The 17,926-nt window shown below is 44.2% G+C and overlaps 1 protein-coding gene across 8 annotated transcripts in view; it reads left to right on the top strand.

The window, feature by feature from the left end:
* Nucleotides 1–17,926, top strand: part of FOXP1 (forkhead box P1) — a 391,357-nt gene that overhangs the window by 300,769 nt on the left and 72,662 nt on the right. For 5 of the 8 annotated variants that reach the window (XM_066327180.1, XM_066327184.1, XM_066327183.1 and 2 more), the window contains 2 exons: nucleotides 14,655–14,792; nucleotides 15,875–15,964. In XM_066327180.1, the coding sequence (XP_066183277.1) occupies nucleotides 14,655–14,792; nucleotides 15,875–15,964 (228 nt within the window). The remainder of the gene's footprint in view (nucleotides 1–14,654; nucleotides 14,793–15,874; nucleotides 15,965–17,926) is intronic. The other 3 variants (XM_066327182.1, XM_066327188.1, XM_066327187.1) reach the window with 1 other exon arrangement.

Here is a 17,926-nt window from a genome sequence, read left to right on the forward strand (position 1 = left end):
TCTGTTTTGTTTGACACCATCAGCCTAAAAATCACATTTCTGCCTGAAGATATTTTACCATGAGAGCATTAGCTGAGATTATTAAAAATGACCCAAAAAAACTGTTTACTTTGTCCTTTTTCTCAGCACTTTGTGGGTTATAAGTTTCACTGTTTCCTGTTTAGTCAGTTGTTTTCCCCATTTGTTTTTGTAGGTCTTTCAAACAGCAGCAAGGGAAAATGAAGCATTCTCAAAACAGGAAAATACGATTTAACCCCACAAAAATGGGCCTGGGGATCCAGGAGTGGGAATAGTATCCGAGGTGGCCTTTTTCCCTCAGAGCTGCAAACAGCAGTTTGCTTTTTAAGCGGCCCATGGCTCCAGTCCAAGTGCTGAGCAGCCTGGTTTGGTGCTCGCCTTTGACAGGCTTGGAGTGGCCCCGATGGGCGGGTGGGCTCCTCGGTGCCACAGCAGCACTGGCACCTACATTCAGCTGGATTACTCCCAAATTTCTCTTTGGGAAGCAGGGCACAGGATTTGGCCCACTACTGCCAGCTGCCAGAGCATAAAGTGAGAACCTGGTTGGCTGTGCCTGCCCAGGAGAACATCCCGAGGATTAAGTGCAGATGTATTCCTGTTTTAGGTAGAAATTGCCTCGTTTTAGGACGAGACATAAAATTGACTCGTTTGGGGCAGGTTGACTCTGGTTAGAGAAGATTGCACTTTGTGGATGTCTTGTCTTTTTTTTCTCCCCTGCCCTGCAGGCAGCTGAGGCTTTTCTGTAGGCAAATCCGTGGTCTCTGCATGGGTAGGTTCCTGCAGAAGTCTGTGAATAAAGTGTACATGTAAAATAATGGCATAGCAAAATCATTTATTCCACTATACTTGTCATAATTCATGATCTATTCCTCTCACTTGGACCTTAGAGCTTAGTATCCAGTGATCATTTTCTTTCACCTGGGTGAAAGATACGACCACCTAATATGGATCAGATCCCACGGGCACTCGGTGCCAAATAGCCATCTAGCCTGCCACACTCTCTCACAGTTATTTTTAATGTATTACTTTATGTGTTCTGTTTTGAACATCCCTGTCTGATGGTCTCTGTCTGTGATGACTCTTCGTAATTGAATGGAATTAAAGTGGGAGTTTATGGTTCTTCTTGGTCTTTTAAAATATTTTGCTGGCTTAGAAATGCGTTATATTTCATGGTGACCTTACTTAACAAGTGCTACCATCTCTGTTACTAAGGCTGAAGTTTTTAGCCCAGAGCAGATGTTGGCTGAGCTTGCAGGTATGAAGCTTTTATATGAAAGGATATAAAACGCTTTAAAAATACGGCTTGCAGGTTCTGTGGCCAGCACTCGGTGCTTAGACAGCACCTTTCATTTTTCAAAGTGTTTTGCAAATATTGGCCTACAGAAGATCCTGAAATAAGTCATATTATCCCCGTTTTGCAGATGAGGAGGGAGAGATGTTGAGGCCGTTGACTGCCTTGAAATGATGCAGGCCACTGCAAAGCCAGGCCAGAAACACTGCAGACTGAACTCTCAGAGAAAAAGGCATCCTCGACATCAGGGACATTAAAAAAGAACAATAACCACAAAAATTTCTAGGTGACTTGCCCAAGGCTGGGGAGAATTGTCAGTGCCAGAGCCAGCACTGTGCTTTTGCTTCACGTGTAGCTCTCACTGCCTTGGGCTTGCATTGACACATTACACTTTTTCTTTGCCCCTGGAAAGAAGAGAAATGCCTTGAGCAAAGTCGTAGGCTTCATAGAATCCCCATTTTTTTATAAATAGAGTAATGCAGAGCTTGGCTCACAGGTGTGTGATCAGTCAGTGACCAGAGCAGAAGGAAGGCATTGGCCTTGGGTTGAGCTCTGTGTGTGCCTGGATATAGTGATACTGGAAAATAAGAATTGATAATGCGAGAATAGGATCGAGGCTTGTGTGGGTGAGAAGTTTCTGCTGAGGAAAACAAGATACAGATCAAAAAGATTTCCCAGCTGGGGTCTGTAGAGCATCCTCTGATGGTCTGCAGAGACTGCCTGGGCGTGCAGCCCCCTGCTCATTTTGGCTACAGAGTTGGTCAGGGGGTGTTAACTCTCAGAGCCCTCCTAACGCTGCTCCTTTGCTGTCGGGGCTGTTGGGAATGCTGCCACAGCAATGCTCTTAGAAATACAGCAGGAAGGAGGAGGTGGTCCACAAGAGAACTGTTGAAAAGTTTAAGTCTGTGTATTCTGTCGTATATTTCCCAAAGCAATCCAAGTTCCTCGAGATTACTTTGAAGTCCAGGACAGGAAGGATTTCTCTTAAGCACAGGTGATAATTATTACTAGCACATTGCATGCTTTTATGGTTTATGTTATTGCTGAGCTCCCAGTGTGTCGGGGCGGTGTGTGTGTACGTGTGTGCTTGACTTTGCACGGATATAACACGGATAAATCCTGCCTGTTCCCATGCCCTGTCTGTGCTGACCTGCTTAGGGCATCCTTGCCCCTTTAAGAGGCAGGCACTTTCTGATTCATGTAGGCTGTTTCTGGCAGATTTAGGGTCTTGCAAAAGATGCCCTTAGTCCCTTATTAAATATTCATAAGAGGGTGGGGTCACGTTTTTGTGACCTGAAAAAAATCCCATTAATAAATTTGTTATCTGACACGAAAACACTTTAGGGTGGAAAGCAATCCGTATCGCATCCCGTTTAACATCAGATCACAAGTTGTCAGTAAATTGGGTCCTTTGTCTTAGCTTCTTGTGAGGTTCTTCAGCAGCATCGCTAATGGGGCTATTGTCTGACAGCCCCGACTCCTGCAAATAACAGGAGGTTCTGCGGGAGTGGTGTAGGGCAGCTTCTGTCTGCTCTTGTACTTGCACGTGAAGTAACTGAGGAGTTACTATCTGCATCAATTTTGTCTTCAGAAACTGTGAAAATGTAAAAGAGAATGTAACTGAAAAAGGAAGAGAGATTTTCCCAAATATTGCTGCCTGAGATGAAGTAGTTAGACTCGATGATCTCTGTGGGATCCAACTCAGCATATGCTGTGGATGGGAGCTTTTTGGGGAAGGGAAAACAGGGCACCAGGTCTCCGGCAGTCCCTGTGCTCGAGAGAGCACAGGGCAGCGGGTCGACTTCGGGTGCTGAAGTCTGGACGGGCATTTCTCGGAGCTCGCCTGCCTGAGTTTGTAAAGCTTATTGTGAGTGAGGCGTACCCCAGGTTTGAGTGGTGTCCCAGACCCAAACACAGCGGCTTTGGGCGCACAGAGCCCGCCGCCTTAGATCCCTGTGGCCGAGGATGTCCCGGGCAGGGCTGGCAGGGGGACACGGGGACCGTGGGGAAGAAGGGAAGAAGGGGAGATGCTCCCCTCCGCAGGCCGGGCGCTCTGCCCCCTTTTAGACCCAACTCCCGTCAGAGGCACCTTGTGGCCGTTTCTTTATTAATTCCCACTGCCGTTGTCCTATCCCGAAATCCCGAGGCTGTGCGGCAGAGCTGTCGGGCACGCAGCAGGCGAGCGGCAGCCACTTTCCGCGGGATACGAGAAAGTTACGGGGCGGGCAGGAGAGGCTCCGGGGGGCAGCGCTAGCACCGCCGCGTTTCCGCGGCCGCCCGTCCCCCGGCGGGCTCGGGGGGCCGTCCAGCCGGCGGTGCCCGGGCGGGGCGGGGGCGGCCCGCGGGGCGCCCCGTTCCGGGGCGGGGTGTGCGCGGCGGCGCAGGGCGGGGCCGCGCGGGTGGCGGCGCGGCGGCGGCAGCCCGCGAGCAGCGCGCCCCGCACTCCGCCCGCGCCCGCGGAGGCTCCGCACCGCTCCGCGCCCGCCGCTCCGCCAGCCCGCTCCATGGCCCGGCGCGCCGCACGCCGCCCGCCGCCGCCCAGGTGGGTGCCCCGCCGTGCTGAGCGGGGATCGAGGGGGCGGGAGGCCCGCGCAAAGTGGCGGAAAGAGCCGCGGCGGCCTGGAGGAACCGCGCGGTCCCGGCGGGAGGAGGAGGGAGGTAGGGAGGGACGGCGTGTGCGCCCCGTAACTCGCCGGGGGGTTTATAGAAGTGATGAGAGGAGCGTGTCGCCTTGGCGCCTGTCGTGACAGCCGCCCGGTGCCCGTAGCCGGGCGGGCTGTGCCGCAGCGCTGGAGTTGGGAAGAAGAGCGAGGAAGGAGGGAAAGTGCGCGGAGCCGGATAAAACACGGTGTCAGGTTTAAATGTCAGGAACCGGGATCGCTGAATGGATTCGCCAGTCAATTTAGCAGGGGGAAATTAAGTGAGCGAGCTTTGTTTTTGACATTGACTGGTGCTGTGAACCCCGGCGAAGTGGATGTAACGGGATCGCGGCGCAGCCGGGCTCGGTGTCAGCGTTGCAGTGCGAGCGAGCTGAAATTTGAGGGTGGTGGTGGCGGGGAGGAGGGAACCCTTAGGAAGTGGGTGGTAAGTTTAGAGCAAAGTGCATATACACTCTTCCTCCCTGGAATTAACTCCTTCAAAGCCAGCTTGTCTCCGAAAACAGAGTTGTGGCTTGTCCTTGTGCTGGTGGCGGGGAAAAACCCCTCGGTAGCGCGACACAGTCGCCTCGGTGCGTGTGCCGGCGTTCGACACGCTACCATTTCGTATTTTTAAATAAAAACAAGTTTGGTGGCAGGAAGTGTGAATCATTCGGGGTGACCAAGATCTGTTTATGAAAACCAAACGGTTGGATTTATTCTAGCAGTGAGTGTTGAGTTGTGAACTACAATAAATCGCTGAAGTTTATTTCTAATAAAAAGCGACTTGCACACGCTAGTTTGCCTTTTTATAAATACAGTGAAATGTTAAAATCTTTTTTTTTTTTTTTTTAAATTTGGATCACAGCTGATTCTCTCATGCCTGATGCTCCCGGGCCCAATCCTGGAATGCCTTGTGCGTGTGCAGTAGCTGTAGTAGGCGAGGAGGCTCTTTACCCTCGTCTCCCCCCGGAGCTGTAAGCACCCTGCCTGCTAAATTATTATTTACCAGATCGACCCCCTCATAAGCGTGTTTAATGTTCAGAGCTTTCAGGCATCTCGCACATCTTTTACGCCAAGTTGAAAGGCATTTCTGTTTGCTTCTAAAAGTCACGGCTACGACACATGTGCACATGTGCGTATGTCATTAGAGTGTGCTTCTGTCTGGTAAAGAAGTGGCTTTTGTTGATTGTATATTTATTGTAGTAGCAGTGTAGGAAGTCTCTAAAAGCAGGCTCTGTCCTCTCCTCGCAGCCAGCGGAAAAATCTGCTGTCAGAGGGCTTTCAGTGATCTCCTGTGGCTGTGTCCAAAAAAATTTCATTGATAAGGTTGCAGAGATGAAACCCGAGTCCTGCCTGAACAGAGTAGCTGCCTTGGCCTAGACTGTGATAGAGCTGAACTGCAAACTGATTGGTCTGACACTTTATAATCAAAGTTGATTTATTGTTCATTAGTAGTGCATTAGCCCTTTCAGGCAAGACAGTTATTTGTGTAGTGGCCTGTCAAACAAAAGACCGCTAGCACCTGTCATTTCTAAACCATGAGATAAGCAAGCAGATATTAAGATAATGCAAATAGGAATACAGTGGAATGAGGTAAAGTTCTAGCAATTTCTCTGTAAGAAATATTGTTTTATTTTACGTGCGCACGCTTAGCAAATAAGAGGAGCTGGATTTTTAGAGTGGAGGGATTCCCCTGCACCAGGACCGCCAGGAGCAGAAGGCACTGGGAATGAGCTGGGCGTCTGTGGCGTGTGGTTTCAGAGCACCTCGGAGGTGAGGAGGTAATTGGGGCAGATAATGAATTGGGGAAAGCCAGTCACTGATACAGAAGGAAGATGTAAATGCTGTTTGGTAGCCTTAATTTAATTTTGTTTGATTTTGGTTTTAGCGTGAGAGCAAGACTGAGGCACTTTTTGTGCTTTTTTTTTTCCCCTGACTCCTTCCTCCTCTTCCCAATGGACAGATGTCATGAAAGGATGCTCTTACTGGCAGGGGTTAATTATATGAAAACTTGATGACATCACAGCAGAGCTGTGAGAATGTCAAAATACATCTGCTGCCATATTCAGACATATTGCTCTCCCTCCTCTCCCCCTATATCAGCTCCCCTCCCCTCTCAAAAGGGAATGATCTCATGACATAAAACAGAAAACAACACAAGTGTCAAAAGAAAACAAAATTAGTGAACTTTTGTCTGCCACCATAGAAACGAGGATTAACTTATGTTATTCCAGAGCATGGAATGGAGACTATCTGCATGAGGATATATAGTGTATTGTCTTCTGTGAATTTTCATTTGACAGGGATTTTGGAGGCTGTGATCTTAATTAAATCTCAACTGACTCAAATAATGCATCTAAAGGCATGCACTGTTGCGTAACCTTGCTGAGTTGGTAAACCATAAATCATCAGAAAGCTTATGATAGGAAGGGCTGCTTTGAAATTTTTTTTGTTTGCTACAGTTGGTTTGTTTTTTTTTCTGAGTCTTGTTTAACATTCACTTTACTGTGCTGTGCCATTGTGCCCTCCCTTTTCTAAGCAGTGTTATTTTTGCTTTAAAGAAAAAAAAAAAAAAAAAAAGCTCTGAGACATGCTCTGACCAGTCACTCAGCTGAACTAAAGAGAAGTCATAAATACAATGGGATTGACAGGGAAGAAATGAAATCCCTGCGCTGTCTTTTCAGGGACCTCAGTGCTCAGAGGAAGGTGTGGGTGCCTCACATTCTTCTGGGGCTGCAGGAGCCCTGCACAAGTTCTAGAAGTGTAACTCTTAACCCCACTTCAGCCAAAATTTGTGCTGGGGTGTGAAGAGCGATCAGACCCCACGGCAGAGCCGTAGCAATGCGTCACAGGCGGATTATTGCCCTGATGGATGGTGGGCTCTGATGGCTGAGCGAGCTGAGGTTTTAGTTCCAGTTGTGTGCAAGGAAGAAAAGGGTTGCAACAGTTGTGTGGAGAAGGGTAAAATGGATTTTTAGGCATTGAAAGCGAGGTAGGGCAGTCAGAGCGATTTCTTACGCACCATTTTAACCATTTTAACAGTGCTGAAGCGCTGTTGTTGCTTGAGAATGAAGTTGTTTTTAAAATCCTGAAATTACTGTTTCAGTGCAAAATGCCTTGGTTTCTGTGTCTGTGATTACATGCTCCAGCAGCTGAAAAAAGGTAAGGGGGGAAGAATTTTTTGCGTTCAAAAGTTTTAAGGAATTTCAAAATCCTCCTGTGCTTTTTTGGCTCTGTATTTTAGTCTCTTCAGAGCTGCTGTAGACAAACGTGAGCTGGGAGGACAGCGCTTGGATTTACTTTCTGTAAAGGTTTCTCAGTATCAGGATAACTTAGTGGTGTTGTTTTTCTCCCCTCTTTGCTAGGGAAATGCAGTAGCACGGGTAGTTTTATCAACACCTGCAAAACTAGATTGTGGGAAAGTCCTGACACCATAAGCTAAATTTGTTATTGTTTGGTGAAAGGCTTGGCTGGTTTTAAGCAGTTTGTTTGTTTTATTGAAAGCAGAACTGCATTACTGGAAACTACTTTGCCGTAGTTCAGTTAAAATGTCCTGTCCTGTTTTGTTTTTATAAGGTGCTTACTTGTTCAGCTTCGCTTTCCAGTTAAAAGGGAAGGGAAAAAAAAATCCACCATATACTCATCTGCAGATTAAAGTGGCCGTGTAGAGACTGGGAGAGAAGCAGCACTGGCAAATCTCTCTGCCCCAGCCTTTTTTCTTCTTCTTCTTCTTTTTTTTTTTTTTTTTTTCTTTTTAACCTTTCCAGCACGGTTTCCTGCGTTAGCAGGAGGATATGTGGTCTGTATTGAAGTTGAATGAATGTCAAAGAACCCAGACTGAATATTGAACAAATAAGTGGAATTGCTAGTTGTTCTGTGCACTAGTTTTTGGATGGATTTGCCTTCATTGATTAGGTAAGGTGCTCTATTATTTGGGAGGGACAGCACCCCCCTCCTCCCCAAACTGACAACAGGTTTTAATTTTTAAGCTTTATCTTGCCCTTAAATCTGAAACATCATTGTTCAAATAACTGAGAACAAGGTAAACCAACAACATCAAAAAGGTCGGCTTCTGTGATTTCTCAAGGGCTTGTTATTTTGTACTTTCCAATTCTATTTGATGTCTTGACAAAACAAGACGACACAAGGGAGAATACATTAAATTTTGATTTTCATCTAACCTGTTACAGTAGTGGCAGCTTAATTTCTTTTACTTTTTACCGAAGACGGCTTTTTGCACAATTACTCTAATTGCCACACCACTTTATGAGAAGGTTTCTTTATGGGTTTCCCATTTGCCTTGATTTTGTGAGGCATTTTTTTGAACGTGCTTTGACCTTTAACACGGCGAGCTGGCTGGTTGGAGTGCGTCTTCATTAGAAGTAAATCAGTGAATGGCAAAATTGTCAAAGAAGCAACTGATGTTTTCTCATTAGAATCTAATTTGCACCGTTGTGCTTAGCTGTGATGTTCAGCTGTAGGTGTCTGCCATAGGTGTGAAAACCTGCACATTTTTAAGCAAATAAAGTTTACAACTGTTACAAAGGTGTCACTTGGAACCAGAGTGGCAAAGCCAACCTGAGTGTTTAAGCAGAGCTCTGTTTTGTGTGGGAAATAAACAGCATGATTTAACCAGGTGGATTTTTTTTTTTCCCCCAAGAATCACTAATTTTTTTTTTTTCAGCTGGCCATGACAATGTACGTCATCTCAAATGCCCTGAGTTTGAAGAGCAGGTAGCTGTGGATTGGATTCTTGCAGGAGAAAATAGCCAGGGGTGTAGAGAGGGGCTCATCCTTCCTAGAAATCTGTTGGGAGTTGCAGTTCTTTAAAATCTACCGTAAGGAAAAAAGAGAAAAAACCCTTTGTATAACACTTCACTTTCACTCACATGAAATCCTGGCCATATTAAATGTTGCTGGTTCAGCCATGGTCTTCTGTTATTTAATTAAGCTCTCCATAATGTATGTATGAATTAATACACAAATGTTAGGAGTCTGACACCATGATCATTCTCAGTATATTAAGGGTGTTTGGAAGAGAGGGTTTCAAGGGGTTTTTAAGGGCTTTAGGGGTATTTTGGATGTTTCTAAGCAGGATTGCCTTTGGTTTATTTCAGGCTTTTTTGGCAGAATATGTTGATCTAACATTTCCTTTCCTAAACTCTGGAAAAAAATGCAGGGTTTTTTTCCTTTTTTTTTTTTTTTTTTTTTTTAGTTTTAAACTGAATCATAAAATCACCACTGTTTGGAACCATGTACAGCAGGTTATATAATTTTTCATTTCATGCTGGAGATGGAAACAAAAACGGTAACTTTTTAAAATGTGAATAATTCTGATGGTAATCTCAAGCTTAAAATCTCACTCATCTTATTAAAGGGGTATTTGGATGTGTGTGTGTATGTTCTGGTTTAGTCTCTATTTGACAAATGTTAGATGTAGAAAGGATTTAATTTATGTAAACTTTATATTTTTATGCAAATTAAATGGGTATTTATTATAGCAGAAACAATTATCCTGGCACTTAGTGAGAAACCTGGTATGCATGAGAAGTGGAAGATAAGATCAGATGTTTCATTCTGTAAACAAATATAAAAATATTCCCATTTTTCCTCGGCTAGAGGAGAATAGAGAAGACGGCAGACATCCTGACATGCCAGGGAATGTCAGCAGAGCCCATCGTTCTGCTTTCTGTGGGTCAGGAGGAGATCTTCATTCCTGATAAGATACTATAAACAAAATTATAACAATAAAATGCTAATTTAATTTTTAAGCAGGCTTTCCTCCCCCCCCTTGTAATAGGGAGTTGTATTGTTACAGAGAGCACAGTTATGCTAATGACAGACTACTTAGCTGATTTTACATTAATATAATAAACATTACCTGTCTTAATGCGCTGTGCTGTATTATGGCAAAAGAACTAAGTCTAAAAGTGAGGTTCCATTTCGCATAATGAACCAGCACTGCAGTTCCTGCGTGAATAATTCCGACAGCGGCGTTTTTGTCTTGGGATTTTGGAGGATGAAATATTGTGTCGGAAATGTTTTAGTCTCAGGATGGAAGCAGGTCCTGCCTGCCTTTAGCACTTCTTACTTTGCTGGGCTCTGCTCTGGCTCGTGGCACAGTGCCTCTCTGCTTGCCAGGGTGTCAGTGCTTTATCTTCTCCTGTTCTGCATTGTTTCTTTCGCCTGAATTTTTAAAAATATTTTTATATTTTAAATACATTGCATACGATACCTTGCTAATAGGACAGCTCAAGTTCATTGTTTGGTTTTGCCTGGCCATAGCTATTTTTACTGTAGTTCAGTATTTTCAATGGTATTTAACTGTTCCTCGGCAACTTGTTCTTTTCTGTGTTCAGCTGTTTTGCTCCGTTTAACTTTTATCACAAAATCTTTAACCGAAGAATCGCTGTTTGGGAATCCAGGGTGCCTGGTTCTGAGGGCTTACTGAAATCAAGTTCGAACATAGATCGCAGGAGCAAAGGATTTTCTGGCAGAGTTATTCTTTATGAATTAAGGAAATCCTCCCCATCTTCCATGCATGCCTGCTAACAGTTAACAGGACCACAGTCGTATCCAGCATCGGAGGCACGAGGTGTGAAAATGGGCTTTTTTTTTTTCTTTTTTTTCCCCCCTTTTTTTTTTTTCCTTCTTTGCTTCATACAAGATTAAACTACTTGAAATTATTTAGCTAGTATTTAATTATATTAATATCGCTGAAAATGAGGGAATGGAGGTGATTAAATAGGACTAAATCATTTTCATCCCCGTGACCCTTGACTGGGTTGTGTGGAGGAGTGACAAATGCATCCCTGCTGTAATTTCGTGGGGAAGTCAAAGGGGAGCTTGGCCCAAGTTTGTGGAAGTTTCCCTTGGTCGGTCTTGCCAAAATGGGGCATTTTGGGGGCTTGGAATGGGAGGGTCTCAGAGGGGACTGTGGGGCTGGGAGGCCTTTGGGGGATGTGGAGGAGCAGAGGCAAAACCCTGGGAGAAACAGTGAGCGAAGACAATTGTGAGTATTAAAGACATTTTTTGCCGTTGATGGTATTAGCATGTCAGCAGGTCCATACTAGCACAGGTCCCAAAGCCAAATTGCAGCTGTATTTTTACCTTTGCTGCCAGGTTTACATGCAGCTGGGTATCTACCACACCCTATTGTTATCAGTCAACAATACCAAAAGTAGCTCATTAATCATATCAATAACAACAATCATGTTTCAAGTGCAAAATAGAAATAAACAACTTGAAAGGAAAAAAAAAAGAGATTGATTTCTTCTCTGCATGCTAACTTAGCATTCTTTAAATATATCTGCCAGTAGTTTAATTTGAACTTCAACTCCCTGAAGGCAGTAAGACAGAATTATTTTAGTTCTTCATAGACTGCCTTCTGTGATTCATTGTTAACTCATAAAACATGCTCATTTTCATGTACTTAAACAGTTAAGTCATTTTTAAAGTTGGTTTGTAATTTTTTTTGGCAACACATTTAAGTTGACATCTGAGAGATAGAAATCTAAAATGAATTTATAGTTCTTGGTTTAGGTTCCAATTACTATCAGACAAAATATCAGAAATAAATATTTTTTATCTAACATAATGTAAAGTATATTGCACAGTATCTAAAATAAAGTTTAGTTTTGACTGAATACACTCAAAAAGGGACCCATAAATATTAGAGAGCTGTAGTTAAGAACTTACATGACTGTTTTAAATACTATTGATTTAAACCACTGGCTAGATTTTATGAATCAAAGTGTAATTTCCAAGCTTTGGCTATATTTCTCATCACTAAAGCACTCTCTCTTGTGTGCCTTTAGCAGCTTTCCAGACATTCAACACGGGATTAAATGATAGTAGTTACAATGATCAATAGGTTAAGACCGGTACAATCACTCTTACCGCTAATGACCTCGGTAGTAATGGGTAATAAAGTGTGGGCTATAATAGCCTATTGCTGGTGCTGCATGCCCTTTGATTCCTAGTATTACCAGGGACTAGCTACATGGAAAAGTTGGACGTTGGGAGTTAAGAGAGTGGATATATAGGCCATCATTCTTAACTGTTTAAAGTCCCTCAGACTGTACGTGGTGGTGTGCCCACGCTCGTCCGGGATGTGTGTTGTAATTTTTAACACAATAGTTTCTGGTTCATTTGAATTTGTTTGTGCAAGGTTTCCGTAAGTTGCTTTCGTGATAAACTAAAGTACAGGCCGTGGCTAAATGTGGTTGTTAGCTGTGTTTATAAATGGAAGGCAGCACCTTCTTTAGAAGCGCAGGTGTGGTGTGAAAATGTGGTTTCAGATGGTAAAGTGAAGTTGAACCGACCAACACAAACTTGTACTCTGTGTACTTGTACTCTGCGACTGTGTGCAGGACATGCATGATTGTTTTTTTTTTTTTCTTTCTGCTTAAGTGCTTCTGTTCTAGCAAGGAGTGTGCAGCTAAGAGATTTGTTACTGGAAGGTACATGGCCAGTTTTCAAAGACAGGGCCAAATGGCCAGATCTGTCCCGAGATAAACGTGCAGAAAGGCCATGGAAGTGAATGGGAGTTGTCCCTGCCCAGCTGACGGCAGAATGCGGCCCTTTGGATTAATCACCGATGTGTAGGGTTTACAGCACCCCACCCTATTCCTGTCTGTATCCTCGCTTGTCGTCATAAATCTGACTGAAGAGTATTTGTCTTGTCTATCTTCCAAGAAGGGCACAGAAAACATACTTAAACATGTTTCCTCTTCTGTTTGCTTGGTCCAGCTTCAGTGAGAGGTAGTACAAACCCCAGGGTAAAGTAAACTTCTCTGGGGATGAGAATAATAAAGGTGAGTCACGCCTTGGGGCGAAGATAGTGACGGCAGGATTTAATTAAATAATTTTCTACTCCCAGAAAAGTTTTTGAAAGACTACGGATTAAGATATTCTGAATTAATGGGATTACCCGTGCTGATGACTCAGTGTCCTCAGAGCTGGCCCTGCGTGGCAAGGTGGTGGCTTTCCCATAGGCACGGGGATGCAGCACCAGCCGTGGGAGAAGAATGGCCACTGGTTTTAGTGGTTCTGGTGTTTATCCCGTAATTAAATCTCCTTTTGCTGGTATTCTCACCAGGCTGGACCCCACCAGCAGTGTGGGGGTAACGTGCTGTGCCACGGGGGATGCTCAGAGGACCTGGCCACATCAACGTTAATGGGATGTCAGAGGTGTGTGAGCCCTCACTGGGCTCTGCTCAGGGAAATGTTTCACAGGCAGTGTCTGGCCCTGGCACACGGCGTGTACACAACAACACGGGGAGATGTGCACTGTACATGCGTCTGACCTTCAGGAACCATTTTTAGTTCATCAAGATTAGTGATGCTGAGAAATCAGGACATCAGTGCATAATGACTGTGAAATTAGGAATGAGAGCTTGCTATGCAAATGACAGGACAAATCATGTGAAAAAGTCAAGATAAACTGCATATTAAGACATTATGTTACATAAAATTAATACTGCATTTCTCTCTTGCTTACTACTACACTGGAGGTTTTTTTTTTTAAACTCCTTTATCTTCTAATCAGCTATTGTCTGCTGATTTTTTTTTTTTGAAGTGGTTCATGGAAAAAGTGCTAAACATATTATTACCTTTTATTGAAATACATGAGATGACAGGAGATCCTTTTTAGCAAAGTATATCCTTTACTGCTTTTAGTTTTGTGCTGTCATATATTTGATTTAAAACTATAGAAAAGTAAGGTGCTTCAATATTACTGTTAAAACTTGTATGGGTTTTGTCTTTTCCTCTATTGTTTTTTTTCCCCTCATTTTCTTTTCCTTTTTTGGGGTGGAGGGTAGAGGGGTGGGTTTCCAAGGAAATAGTCTTCTTGCATTACTGGGACTGACAAAATGGTTCTCATGTAGTCTGCAAATTAAACACAAGTGCAGTGATTATTTTGAATAGCTAAATTACATTCTAGAAAGCTTGCAGAATTCATAGCATTGTCATTAGGTATCCGCTTGAATACAATTTGTGTAACCTTGGCCAAGACAGCCTGTCATTTTAATGTCAGTGTTTTATCTGAACAAGACATCATCCTTTCAGATACAGTGTACAGGTTCCTTGCAAAGATGCCCGTGCAGAAGCGTGTTAACAGTTGCAAATATGAAATGCTATCAAGTTCATCACTGTAGCTGTTTGTCACTGAAATGTCATGGAAAGCGGCTTTTAATGGTATCTCACATAATATGAAAGAATTGAAGACATCTGTATGCTGGGTGAATATGGAATGGTAAAGACATCGTGGTAGGGCCTTTCTGTAAAAATTGCATAGGAGTCTAGTGCTGTTATTCACATCACTGAGCCTTCCTTCAATTTTCTGAAAAACCTGTCGTAATAGGGTCTAGATCCCATCAGCACGGGATATTTGGCTGTTGGGTTTCTCTACAGAAGGCGAGGGCTTTCTGGGAGGGAAAGGACCCAGCTGACGATTTCTTGTAAAAATAAATAAATCTTTACCATATTAATTGCTTTAAGGAATTTGCATCCAATAGTGTTTTGCAAAAGGGGAATTTAGTCACTGGGAAGGTGTGGTCAGTACTTGTGTGCCGGCCAGGGTGGGCTGTAAGGACTCTCACCTTCAGTCCCCTTGATGCCAGGAATGGGCTCCCCTGGCATGGGGATGCTGGATGAGCTGTGGGGATGGACTCTGACCCTCTTTCTCTCCTCTTGGCCTTCAGGTTCCAGTGTCGGTGGCTATGATGACACCTCAAGTGATCACTCCCCAGCAAATGCAGCAGATCCTCCAGCAACAAGTGCTAACTCCCCAGCAACTCCAAGTCCTGCTCCAACAGCAGCAGGCACTCATGCTTCAACAGGTAATTGTTCGCTTAACAGCTGCTCAGGTGGCCCCTATGGATGCTGGAGGCTTCACCTCCTGGAGCACCCTTAGGGAAAGGAGCTGCCCACACCTCAGGTCTGAACCTCAGAGCAGCCATGCTGTGAGCTGAACTGACTGCTCTTTTGTTTTTAATTCTAGAAATAGCTACTGGAAACAAATCCAGGGAGCAGTGCTAGGAGTGTTTCCAAGATCAGCTAAATAATACAGATGCATATTTAAGTGTCAGGACTTCGGCAGATGTCCCTGTTGCTTTTGCCTACATCCATCAGAAGGCTTGGTGTGCCCTGACTAATTGGAATAAACAAGGTAGAAGGGCCATACTTCCCAATTTAGACCTCGTTATTTCCATCTGGAACCACAAAGGGCTGTGGAAACAGAAGTGGAGAGGTTTGCAAGCCTGTTTGATTTCAGCCAACATATGCTGGCTTGTGTGTCAGTGCTTCTTGCAGCCCATGGTCCTTTCTCAGCTGGAAGCTGGCCCCCAACAAGCCCCGAGGCTCTGTTATCACGGGATTTGGCACAGGGGGGGGTCTCAGGGAGCCCGGGTGGGTGTCAGGATCCCCCCAGCCTGACCCTGCCTGCTCCCTCCAGGCTCCCTCCTGCCCGCAGCCGGAGCGCTGCCTGCGCTGAGCATGTCTGGGGAACGGGAGGAGGAGAGTATTTCCCAGGATGTCTATGCATGTATTGAACAACACTTAATACAGTCAAACCCTATCATTTAGAAAGCATGTGTGTTTCACAACAGAGATTCGCCAGGCTCTCTCAGCAAGGGCATTTTGGCTTTGTTGTTACAATCAAAGGTCATTCCTTGCCTTATTTTAATTAGTTTGTGTAGAAAATGGTATGTTTTTCATCAGTTCATTTTGGAGATTACTTTTCAAACGATAATGCCAAGAATAGTCAGTGTGCACTGAATTTATTGTTGAGTTTCAAACTAAAGGTCAGACCATTACAGATAAAAGGATGCTATTTTTCAAATCACAGTTTGTGTGTTACACCAAAAGGGACACTGAATTGGCTCTCCACTTTGTTACTTACCATCTTTCCTTTTCTTTGTAGCAGCAGCTTCAAGAGTTTTATAAGAAACAACAGGAACAGTTGCAGCTTCAACTTTTACAGCAACAACATGCTGGAAAACAGCCTAAAGAGGTACAGACAATACCCATTTTACTTTCAAACCACAGATCCCCGGGGACTGTCTAGTGGCTATTAAACTGTCATTCATCTTATAAATGATTGCACAACTGAACTGACTCTATCGGGCCTCAGCTTTCAGATTTAGAGTTATTGTCCTGTTTTCGCCTGTGTTTTCCTGTGCTTTCCATTTGCTCGCTGCCACATATTTTATAGCAGGGGACCAGGCCTTGCTGTTCAGTATGAGTCCTGGAGCAGGCATCTAGACTTGTATCTTGGGAGAGTGCTTTGGGGAGTTAGTTATGGTGGAGAGGGGAGGGGGCAAGGCAGCAGGCCTAGCTCGCTGCTGTCCTCTCTGAACAAGGCACAAAATACCGAGAGGTGTTGAGTTTGGGCTTGCACTTCCCAGCCAGAGCGGTTCTGGTTGCGCATTCCTCACAGCACGGGCTGAGCAGGAGGGACCACACGGAACAGCATCCGTGGTGACATGGAGAAGAGGTGGCAGGAGACCTTGCTCTGATGCTACCACGGTCAATAACTGGAGGGGATGGATTGGGGTAGTTTCTGCCTATCCTTTAGATACACGTCCCTTCCAAAATACCTGCCACATCCGCAACTTTGTTGGTTGTTTTTGGTGCATTTAAATTTGATTTTCCTGCAATTACATTTTAAGGTGCTGAGTCCACCTCTTAAGTCTCGAGGAGTTTGAGACTTTCCTGTTTAATCTGACATCAGTGTTGGCTTAGGTAGATCCTAGAAAGCTGCTTCTTGGCCTGAGACACTGGGTGATGTCCGGTGATAGCGGCAGCACTCGTGTCACCTGACAAGTGGTGTTGCTTGAAGCACACAGATTTCTGCTCCCCATTCCTCTTGAAATTCTGCAAATCGTGCCACCTGTGCCAAGTTTCAACCCCGAGTGAATTTTTCCAGCTGAGTTATAAACCCCTGAAAACAGGGGGGTTTATAATGGAAACGCTGACACAACCTTAACCATAGCGCGCTTACGGGCGCCACTATAATAAAAAGGGAACAGATTAAAAAGTGTCTAAAATGTAAATCTAAAGGACTAACAGTAATTAAAATGGAAATGGCACAGGGAGGGAAGGCATGTAATTGTGAGATATCACTGTGCAGAATGCTCTCAGCTTTGTTTTGCTGGCTGTTTTTCTAATTCAGTAGGGCTTACTCATCAGTGGCAGTTCAATGCGCGTTAATGACTCTGGGATGCAGGCATCACTCTGGACAAAGAAATGATTATTGTGCGGTCAAAAGAAGTTCAAAGACAAGAAGGGAATTTCAGTTTTTTCCTTAGAGATCCACATTCAAGAGCATATAAATTAAGCCAAATGTTAAAAACCACAGTCTGAAAGCTGACTTCAAAGTCACAACTCTCTAATTAATGAACTGCGAGCTTCAGTTTGGACAAGTCGTGGTTTGATGCGCCCATAAATCAACATGACAGGTCTGTTTCACAGTCTCAGACAGCGCTTGTCATTGAGTCACATCAGATGTAAACACAGCAGAAAAAAGAGGGAATATGAAGGAGGTGCAATTGATCAACAGAATTGGTAAAAACCCACTTTTGAAACGCATTATGCATGATCACAGGAAATGGCGATAGCCTCAAGAGGCTTTCTCCTTCTGCTGTTGCTTTTTTGAATCAGATTTCTAACAGCCTTCAAAAGGGAGAATAAGAATTATGGAGCTTCTCCCCTGTGGCTGGCAGGCAATAACCCCCTGTTGTTATTTTGTGCTTCTTTCTTTTCAAAGGCGTCAAAATTTAGTTTTTTAAAGATCTTTAACTCTATATTTGAAGACAAACAATAAAGGGCTGCCACTGTCATTCTTATCAGTTACCAGGGATTGTATTTTTTCTTTCTGTTGCCACTTCTTATTAACCTCTTATTTGGTCTATTAGACATAGTTTTGAATGCAAGCCTGCATGCTGGGAGAACATGAAAGTTCAGATGAGCTCAG

This window comes from Sylvia atricapilla, chromosome 11, assembly GCF_009819655.1.
Source record: "Sylvia atricapilla isolate bSylAtr1 chromosome 11, bSylAtr1.pri, whole genome shotgun sequence".
NCBI classification, from domain to species: Eukaryota; Metazoa; Chordata; class Aves; order Passeriformes; family Sylviidae; genus Sylvia; species Sylvia atricapilla.